An 11,408-nucleotide genomic window follows, 5' to 3' on the forward strand; every position below is an offset into this window, starting at 1 on the left:
AAAACATTGTTTTTTGAACAATAGGTATTGTACCAGGAAACTTCAAATGCTGCCAATTTCTACATTATGGATGTTCCAGGCTATGATAACAGATTTGTCCAGCTGAACAATTTACGAGGCTATACTGAATACAGCATACAGGTTCTGGCATATACACGCATTGGAGATGGTACACCGAGCAACGCTATTGTCGAGTCCACAATTGAAGATGGTAAGGCACCTAGCAAGACAATAAAGGTTAAAGGTTATGTATTTATACTGTGCAAAATACGAGGGTCTCTATGCACAAAAGCAAGTGAACAGATGTACAGTAATTGGAAAAACAAGCAAAAGCATGCCAAGCCAGCACCCAAAACCGCAATATGGGGTTACGCCCTCGTCGCTGACCAGGGATCTGTCAAAATGTACTTTTTCCAGCACCAGTTGAGTCTTGCCATCGCAGGACTCGGGCCTCTCCTATTCTGGTAGAACTAGAAAAAAAAACTAAAGTAATGACGGTTTATCAAAATGCAGATAAGAAAACAGTGTAAGCTGTATGAGTGTACAGTGTGTATATGTCATGACCTTTGACATAGTCATGCATTTCAAAATACAAGATGATGACTTATATCATGATTAAGTGTATTGACATTTTTAGAATTTACACTGCATATATATCAGGCTTAATGAATAATGACAGAATAGCATCGATTTCAGAAGAAAACACTGTTAACTTTACTCTGTAATAGACAGATTGATGATAAATTATTTTAAAATTTGCAATGATGTGAATGAATTAAGGAATTTATTAAAAAATCGGTTTTACCTGGAAGGTTTAGGGATGTATGGTATAGAGCGACTGTTAGAGGGCCTAATTAATCTTTTAACCTGTTGCCGTAGGTTTCTGATTAATGAGATACATTTAGGTGAGAATGCTGACGGCGTGAGGGGGGTAATCCATCATGATCTCCCCTAGCCGGAGGCGGCGTCATTATGAATGAAACTAAATCGTCAAGGGACACCAATACTAATACTCCACAGGAGTTATTATAATACTATCTAATAACTTCTTTTTCGTTTTCAGTTCCTGGACCTCCTTCCAATGTTCTTTTTCCCGTTGTCACGATCAATTCCGTACGTGTCGAGTGGGACCCTCCACTAGAGCCGAATGGAATTATTCTCGGGTATGAAGTCGGTTACCGGCTTCAGAGTGCAGATGACTTTGAAATCGTCAATATGGATGTTGGAATGCGGAAATATTACAACAAAGATAACTTAACTGCTAACCAGATGTATCTGTTCACGGTAACCGCTAAGACAGGACTGGGCTTGGGAACACCAGCTGAAGTACTCGTATACACAACAAACGATAGATGTATGTTGATTTTGTTTTTGGTTCAAAAGAAATCAAATTTGTTTTACAATTATATACATAAGTTAGATAATTGTTATTGGGGTTAATACGGCAGCAAAACTTCCAAAATTATTTAATTTAAAGGATACGCTAAGTTGTAAAATAATGTTGCGGAAAATGCCTCTCGATGTTACAGATCCATATTTGAGTGAATGGTTAGCCCAGTGCTTATCCAGAATACATTTGAACTGGTTAATAATGAAGACAGCAACTCCGTCAGGCAGATAATTCATATTAATTAATAGAAATTATCTGAAAATAAGTATAGTATTAATTTGATATAGCAAACGTCAAATACTTTATAGTATAGTTTTATTTTTTTAGGGACAATTGAATGAACACATATGGAATAGACAAATGAATGAAATGAATAAAATAAGTGATTGATTAAATAATTCATCCTAAAGCGGCTTAACCAAGCCGTAATTGATTGATTGATATATTTAATATCTCCGCCAAGGAGGTTATGTATGCACCGCTGTCTGTCTGTCTGTTAGCAAGATTATACAAAAACTAATGAATGGATCATGAAATTTAGAGGAAACGAATATAATGTCGAAAAAAGATCCCTTTCAAATTAGAAGTGGTTTGCGCATCGGTTGTGGCTTGGACTGCCAACCAGATCAGGGGTTCGAAACTCGCACTGTGCAAGTCGCTTGTGTCATTGGGCGAGGGACCTTACCGATGGTTATCTCTCTCCACCCAAGAGTACATGTAGGTTGAAACACAACCATGCGCTGATTACAGTTGCAACATAATGGAATTCTCCCAAGGGACCTGAGTATGTGTTCCATATGTGCTTGATTCAATGACCGGGGGTAATAATGCTACAAGCTTATAGAGTTCTCTACAATATGCGCTATATAAGTGAACAAATATCATTATTATTTTTATTTTATATTACAATTTTCGAAAGAAAACAGAGGTGAAGATCATAGAAATTTGATTTTATACCTTCTAGCGTTAAAGATAATATGGAATGGCCCTTCGTATTCAGGCAGCACTCAAGAAAACAATGTGCCTGAATACTACTGGCAAATCCATTATTTTTCTTGAGGGTATGCAGTGTCTCCCATCGTACACAGCCTGTATATTGTTGGTACTATATTTAAGTGAACGTATGCCCTCTATGGATTGACTTCTAGTTGTTTATTGATTTAATAAATAATACATTCAACAGCTGTTCCTGAAAAGCCTTCCAAGCCGATAGTTAACCAAGCCCTTGTTGAAAGTCGTGCTGTGCCCATTACTTGGCAAGCTGACGTCGATAATCGTTCACCGCTGCGAAGCTACACCATCCAAGTTAGTAGTGGATCCAGTAGCAGCGCTTTCACCGACCATATTACCAACGTTAGTCCACTTTTGACGGCATACAAAGTCGATAAGTAAGTAACAAAACATCACGCTTTTTATACACTTAAACAGAAAGTCACCATTTATCTATCATATATGGGCACATCACAAAAATTTGTCATATTAATATGTTAGTGTGGACAGAGATCAAATACATTGATTGTCATCTTGATATAATTTGAATACTGCATTTGGTTTTGTTCTTCTTGTCTTACATATTATCTGATAATGATTTGTTTGTTTCTGCAGTCTGTTACCTTACACAAACTACAGGTTCCGTCTGCAAGCTATTAACGATGTGGGTCCCAGTGCATACAGTGACAGCTCAAGTGTTGTCACAACCAGACAAGACAGTAAGCAGTTTCCTACATTTATTTATTTAACTTTATTCCTTATTATAATTTGTTTAGCCCTGTTTTGACTATCAAATTTGATTTGACAAAAACATGTGAAATTCCTAAATGTGTAGCCAAGAGGAGCCAAACCACTCTCTCCTTGCAAAAAAATTGTGATTTTTAGTTATCAGCTTTAAGCAGTAAAATAAAGGTATAAAATGGTAAAAGAATCATTTAAATCTGACATTTTATTACGTAGTTATAGGAGTTTAAACGTACCGCTGTTTAAAAAACAGTATTTGAAAATTCAGCGTTCAAATTTCAGACATTTCTTATAGGCAGAGACCATCACCAAAACGTAATAAAATGTTGTTTTAAGAACGAAAATTGGGAAAATAATAACATAGCATGATGTATTATAGATATGTAAAGGTTAGTTTAGTGCAATAAAATAACTTTTCCAAAATTTTGAAATTCCAACATGTTTTGACCATTATCTCAGAAAAACAATTTGCGAGGAGTGACTGGTTTGCCTTGTTTTGCCATATATGGTCATGACGACATCACATCATGACTATATATGGGCCTGCAGCAGTTTTTTAGTCCGACAATTTGGTAATCTGGACAGACCTTAAGATAGTACCTTAAATAGAATTTGTTTGCTTGCTTATCATTGCAAGCAAGCATAAAAACCAACCTGCAGCTAACAGTCTACATGAATGCATTCTCCCTAATCCAATTTTTCCCAAGGTGATCAAAACTGAATAATTTCAAAATATTATCGCATATAAAATTCATTATATTTTCTATGAAGTGAATTATTGCATAGATCACATTTTCATAGACAGGTTATAGGGTCAATGTATTAATGTATGCATTTTGATATCAATGTAGGTTGATTTGTGTTTTTTTACAGCTTAGCTCAACTGTCTTTATGTTGGCTTGTAACTTTCATCATGTTTCTGTAAAAGTGATGTTCTTATTCTACAATTTATTGTATTTATTTGTAACAATAGAATAATAATGTAAGTGTAGTGTATTGATGTTGTATATTGTGGATGTTGTATGAAAATATTGCATGAATACAAATAATCATTGATATATTTTTTCTTGTGTTCATTTTCAGTCCCAGAAGGACAGCCAATTATTACCAATGTTGTACCTTACGCACCGACCGCTATTCGTATCTCTTGGCAGGTAAATGCTTATAGTGTGATGATAATGATGAGATGATGTCACTGATAATGATAATAATGATAATGGCTAAGGTGACAGCAATGATGATGGTGGTAATGGAGGCTTAGACATTGTCTCAAAAATTGTTACGGTGTCTTAACACCATTATTTTATCCGTTTTTTGGCGTCGCACTCTTGTATTGTCTTGGCACTTTGCCCTCGATGTACAAAGCTATCTTTTCTATGCTTTCAGTAACCATGTATAGCAATGTTTTATTATTCTTTATTTGCTTGACTATGCCATTCTCATATGTTACTCCAAGCATTTTGTAGATTTTTGCAGTATAAATTATAAATAATTCTGAAAGGAACTCTTGTTTTGTTGTAGCTTGTCCGTAAGCATATCCACTTCATAGTAACGGTTACTGCTAACCAATTAGGCATTTTCACACGTTTACGAACTGTATTTAGCTCTTGATCTAGATATTTAGACTCCAGTGTGAACCTAAACCATTGTGTTTTTTCATGTGTTTATCGCAAATATATGATATGATATTCAAATTTCGTTTCAATCTCATTCTAGCCACCACCATCTGATACGTTAAACGGGCAGCTGCAAGGGTACCGCATAACCTTCCGTAAGCTCCCTGATGGTGACTTCACCGAACGAATTGTCAGTGATAAGTCTGTCACTGAATATGAACTGACAAACCTGGAACGCTATGTCGAATATGAAGTCAAAGTTGACGCATACAATAGCGAAGGACATGGTCCGTACAGCGTTCCAGAAACTGTGTTCGTTGGAGAAGCAAGTAAGTTGAGTTGTTCATTTTAAATGTCATTAATAAAGGTTACTTTGTATAATGGTGTCATATTTTTACTGTGCATTCATTCTAAAATATTAAGAGTGAAAATGGAAAAATAAAAAATAAATCTTAATATATAATATGTGTAGTAAGTTATTTGACTAATTTCAACATATTCTTGAAAGGACTTAAAGTAGTAATTATTAATCAAATGTGCAATAAAATAATGAATAAATCAGAAATTTGATTCAAACATAAGCTTTTATTCTTAATTCCTCATGCATGCAAGTGTGGCATTACAATTCTAAATTCTCCAACACAATATGGACTAAATGCACTTAACTTTTAGAATCTGTTATTGACGTTTACCATGTAGACTTATGCTTTAAATTATGTAGAATATCGTCTGCATCATGTAGCCAGCTAAGCGTAAAACTCGCATCTTTGATGATGCGTTGGTACACATACTTGTGGTCACTATGTCACCGCAAGTGTCGGCTACAGTTGCTTACGTAATTTATTTCTGGCTCAGACATGTCAATTATTTACTCTGTAGCCAGAATGTGGACCACATAGACAGGCTACACATTATCAAATTGCGTTAAGTCCTGAGTGAAGCTTCCAACGCTAGAAAACAATGAGTATTAGAAGTTCAGGCAGACACTCTTTAGTAATGGTTGATTGGATTTAGCATTCATGTATTAATGGTCATTTTGCATTTTTGCACCACACATTTTAGTTGGATTAAATTATCGCTGCTGTGCGATATTCGAACTACTTATAGGATTTCAAGAAGGCATTAATAAGAGTAAGATGTATTATATAACTGCATTATGGAATTAAAGGATTAGCACCATCCTTGGTTTACCATCTTCCCTGCTGATAAGCAACTTTATGCTTGGTACAGTATATTTCAAAGTATCGGAAAATTATGAAGCACTTAAATATGACAATATTATTATTTCTACTTGTACTACTATTACTGCATGCTACTGGCAGTGTTCTCCTAAAGCTGTTTTAGCCGTCAATTTTACTAGTAAAAATAACCGACAAACCAGTAATAATTGTGTTTTGGTAGAATAAAAAATGACACTTATTATGCCTAGGTAGCCTTGGCTGGCCTGGCCTTCTTTCAATAAATGAACATCATTCCAGTCCAGGCCTAGGCTATGATTATATGTATTGTTTTTTTTAAGCCATTGAACTCTACTTAAAAGAGGCAATACTTCACATTGGCATGTACTTAGCTTTATATGGACAAATTTACCAGTAAAAAATTTTTTCAAGTGCTTTTCCAAAAACCATTAATACTAAAACAGGCCTGGCAAAATAAAAAAAACACGACCATGAAAATTGTCATGATAAAATGCCTACAGCACCTCTATATACCAAAGAGTTTATTTGTTTGAATTTTTTCTGCCAAAATGCCTCAAGGATATTCATGGTCCCTCCAAATGCTGGTCACACCACCACACACTTTTTCCAGCCATGACTACTAAGAATACTAAACGTACTACATAGCATTTTTAGTAACCAAGTTTATTTATCACTTGTATTATTTTTCACTTAAGAAAATGATCTTTGTAATACAGTATGCTTTCTAATTTTATAAATTAGGAATAAGAATTTTTAATTTAAAATGTGGTTTGTAAAATTATGTTGGAAGTAAATTTGTGATACAAATTCTACATCACCATTTCAAATTTTTTATTTTATTATTTTTTATTGTTTTATAATTTCTTCTTGTAGTACCGTCTGCACCACCTACTAATTTGGTTGTTGTAGTTGTCGGATCTAGCGCCCTCAATATTTCCTGGATTCCACCGCCCTCCGAGTCGCAAAATGGCGGGCTGCAGGGCTACAAAGTCCATTACTGGCTTCCCGGACGAAAGAACGATACAAAGTTACTGAGGACGATTGCTACGACCAATAACTGGTTGATGTTGGACGGGTTAACCTGCTTCACGGAGTATGTGGTGGCGATATCAGGGTTCAATGTGGCCGGTGATGGGCCTTTGAGCGAGGAAGCGACTGGTACTACTGGACCAGATGGTAAGTCAATATCAATAGGCTTGTATACTAAGGATTCAGAACCTTGTTACGGCAGCGGGTTTATTTCATCATGTGACTATAAACAGCTTAACTTCCCCTCCATCCTACTAACCATGTTATCTATTTAGCACATGTCTACAGATTAGCTCTGTCTGCTAAATTGGTGGTAGCCACTGTGTTTTTGCTGAACCGTGGAGGTTCTAGGTCAGTGGTTCAATTTCCATCGCTGCTCTTTTTTTTACGATAGTGCACCTTCTTTCAGATAAGACGTTTAAACCGTTGGTCCCATGTGCATTATGGCCAATGTGCATGTTAAGGAACACAGTCCACTATTTGGAAAAGGGTAGGAGATTGTCTCTCATTGCACTGCCCAATCTCCACCAGAAGGACCCTGGGTGGGTTATCCTTGCTGTTTACACTTGAGTAAATCCATCCATCCATCCATCCATGCACTATGACGTTTAGAATATTACATTTACATCTTCTAGTACCTGGTGTTGTTGGTGAACTGAAATTTGAGACTGTTCGTATGACGACGTTGAATGTCACGTGGGAGCCACCGCCCAAGCCTTGTGGTCAGATACTTGGCTATGAGGTCTTCTACCAGCCAAAGACAACAATTGCAGGTAAGTTCAAAGTTCAATCCTGATAAAGAATATATGCTGAAATTGTCAACAAAACCATGAAAACATCTAAATCCCTGTCCAGTCTATCAAATTTAATTTGACAAAAACATGTGACCTAAATATGGTCATGATGACATCACATCATGACCATATATAGGCACATCATGACTGCATATGGACATATTTGATAGTCTGGACAGGGCTAAATAAAAATTTGTGCTTGGGCAACACAATTTTTTTTTAATTGGCTTCGCATCTAATTCACCGGGAAAAGTACACCATACGTTTTTTACTGCAATTGACCTTCCCGGAGTGTCGATCAAACTTAACTGACCAATCAAAACAGAATCAGGAATATGCGTGCATCTAGCAATCATACATATTGTCCCACAGACGCACATGTTTGAATATGTTTTTATACTGTCGTTTTTGTGGACCTTGGCAACAATATCCAAGGGGCGGGGCTTAGCGTAAAGGTCCTTTTCTTTACGCACAGTTCTCCAAAGTGGTTCTTGTTTTTGATCATTATTCTCCAAGATGCGTATCACGTTATGTTGTTTAATTCACAGGTGAAAAGGCGACTGTCACTATAAGAACAAAGGGAACCGATAACTGGTTAAAAGTCGAGAATTTGGGTGAACGAGTGATGTACATGTTTACAATAAAGGCAAATACGTCAAGTGGTTTTGGTGAGGCGGTAGAAGCAAATATTAGAACGGGACCACAGGAAGGTAACTGAACATTTATTTGTAGATTGGTGTACACTAGCTAAATTTGTTGCTTTTCACAATTCAATAAAGAAGTAAGGTTGTGTACAGTAATATAGAAAGAAAAAATCACAAAAGTCAAGTAAAAATATTTTAATATTTGAAGTTACAAATTAATTTAATATAGGAAAAAAAATCTTAAATATTTAAAGAAATTAATTCATTTACTAATATTTTAATTTTTGAAGTTATAAATTAATTTTATATAAAAAAAATCTTAAAATTCAATTAGGAAACTTAAATCATGTAAAAATATTTTAATATTTAAAGCCGTAAATTAATTTACAATAAATTTAGGACCTTCGAAAGTATGCTGGTCAGAACAAGTTTTCATTTTAATTGTTTATTACCTAAACAGCACTATTATTTTTATCATTTAAATTTTTATATAAAGCAAAAAAAAAATAATAATAATAGAATATTACTAATAAACATGTTTGAACTGCCAAAAAAAAATAAAATAAACAAACCATTTAAGCATCTTGGGTTTTGAACTAAATTTTTCAAATTAAATGTAGTTAACTTTGGCTCTCAATGTTGAACTGCATGATCAAATGATAATGTAATAATTTACAAACATTCATTTTATGTTGACATTTTTTTGCAAAAGCCAGTTAGCCTGGATCGGTGGGTAACAGAATTGAACGTTTTCGATCCTCAACCCATGGTCTATTTGTAAAAATACAGAGGTTTCGTTTTATTTCCTTTTTGTGATAGAAAAAATACTACACATTTTTTACATAAAACCAGAGGTTGTTTTATTTAAAGTATAATAGGCTATACTGAATGATAAATAACATGCGTGTGGTGTGTTTATGGTTTGGGTGAGACCTGAACAAATACAGCAGTAGTTCATTTATGCCAGGCTAGGCCTCTGATCAAGTACACTCTACAGTAGATCGGGTGGAGTATACACAACAGGTAGAGTATGTAGGTAGACTACCCTAGACCGGGCAAAATTATTTTATTTAGGTTTTCAAAATAGACACTTTACGAATACCAGGAGAGTATATCATTAACAATGCACACCATTTGTAAACACCTGTTCGTGTGTCTCCATTTTCTGTTACTGTTAATTCACTGCTATTGAATTGGTAAACAATCGGGTAGACAGCAGCCCATCCAAATTTGACTGTGTTGGCGTGGATGGATGCATTTTGGACATGGTTTGAATGGACGTTTGATGCATCGATCGCGTCCAAAAAAGTGTTCTAATTCTAAGCGGTACTGTACCTTTCTAATCGGCAGATAAACCCAAGGCACCGCTCGGGTTTGTTTATTTCCTTAGTTTCTCCACTCCGTTAAATGGTCACAAATATTTCTTCCACTCATTGGAAGAGCTCATTCTTTCGCTATTTAAGTTCTTTGGTATGAACCAAGGACAAGATGATTGCGTGTGGATTTGGGGACCATTGAAAGGGCAACCTATTGTCCTACACCATAGCCAGATACAAGGGCTAAATGAATATTAAATTGACTTGATATTGTTGTCGATAGAGCAAAACCCACAATTCGAAAACAATGCTTAGGCAATGCAAAGAGGTAAAATAGGTTACTATTGAGGTTGGCTCCCTTGGCCACTTAATAAGAAAGTTATATTAAGGAAAAGTTCTGATATATTATGTGGAAAAAATATTTCAAAGAGAGCGATGGGATACCTCATGGAGAAGAGAAGAGCAATTAGCTGTTCAAAATACATTTTTGATGCAAGGAAATTTACAAATTGGTCCCCACCATTCCTATCTTATTAATTTGAAAAACAAAACTCATGATATATGACACCTTGAATGTTTTATCCTTTTGAATAAAGTGGTTGAAATCAAAAAACCCTAAAGAAAAAGGGCGGAACACATTTTTTCGATCATAACTTCATTTATTTTCAGCGGAAAGGGTAAATCTGGTGTCTGTTGTATATTTCATATCGGTCACTGAATTCAATAAGACATGTTTCTAAAACTAGAAACTTGGAAACTCAAGACAGCCACTGTATAAAAATAATGGAACATAATTTCTCTATGAAAAATGGTCGGGTCTAATCATATGTTTTTGGGCCCTTTAAGGCCAATAAACATAGTTTGAAAAGCTAAGATGCAGCGATTTTGAAATTCAAGATTGCCACTACAAACCTTCGAAAATCGAATATTAATTGGTATGTAATTTCAATTCTCATCAATGAAAAATGGTAAATTTGGTGTCTAATATTCAAATAATGATAGTTTATGATTGCTTGCTACTATTATATTTTCATCCATATCCTTGGTTACACCACAAGGAACACCAACTTTGCCGTCTTCCTCACCGAAACCTACAGGGATTGTAGATGGTCAGCAATTTTGAAATTTAAGATTGCCACCACACAAAAACTTTCGAAAATTGAATATTTTATGTAATTCCAATTCTCCTCGATGAAAAATAGTAAATTTGCTGTCTAACATTCAAATAATTGTAGTTTATGATTGCTTGCTAGTATTATAGTTCATCGATCTCAATGGTTACACCACAAGGAGCCCCAACTTTGCCATCCTCCTCACCAGAACCTACAAAGATTGTTATAAACTTATCAAATTGCATCAAACATAATTGATTGATGGATTGATTGATTGAATTTTTATTTGGGAACTCGTACAATACAAACATAATAAAAACATGAAAAAACAGAATTTCGAGGATAACACAAAAAAACAAAACAAAACACAAAACACTTACATATATTATGTTACCTACCATCAAAGTCAGTAAATACTAAAATCATGACCTTCCTTAGTCATAGTGACATATGGTTTCTTCATTTGACTTTGTTTAAATTTATCTTCACACATTACAACAGAATTTCTTATGTAATCATTGTACACCCCTGTTTCTTAACCTTAACGCATAGAGACCATGTATTATGTGCTATA

The 11,408-nt window shown here is 35.0% G+C and overlaps 1 protein-coding gene across 5 annotated transcripts in view; it reads left to right on the forward strand.

Annotated features, from left to right (window-relative positions):
• The window catches only part of LOC117118711 (protein sidekick-2-like), a gene marked incomplete at its 3' end in the record, with an annotated part of 111,820 nt that extends 103,348 nt beyond the window's left edge, over positions 1-8,472 (forward strand). For all 5 annotated transcript variants that reach the window (XM_033263376.1, XM_033263374.1, XM_033263372.1 and 2 more), the window contains 9 exon segments: positions 25-211; positions 1,064-1,354; positions 2,574-2,778; positions 2,996-3,099; positions 4,208-4,278; positions 4,841-5,069; positions 6,813-7,115; positions 7,604-7,741; positions 8,311-8,472. In XM_033263376.1, coding sequence (XP_033119267.1) covers positions 25-211; positions 1,064-1,354; positions 2,574-2,778; positions 2,996-3,099; positions 4,208-4,278; positions 4,841-5,069; positions 6,813-7,115; positions 7,604-7,741; positions 8,311-8,472 — 1,690 coding nt within the window.
• Between the last annotated feature and the right edge of the window lie 2,936 nt (positions 8,473-11,408).

The sequence above is a fragment of the Anneissia japonica genome, unplaced genomic scaffold (genome assembly GCF_011630105.1).
Source record: "Anneissia japonica isolate Jap-2015-1 unplaced genomic scaffold, ASM1163010v1 scaffold1951_len603592_cov169, whole genome shotgun sequence".
In the NCBI taxonomy this organism is placed as follows: Eukaryota; Metazoa; Echinodermata; class Crinoidea; order Comatulida; family Comatulidae; genus Anneissia; species Anneissia japonica.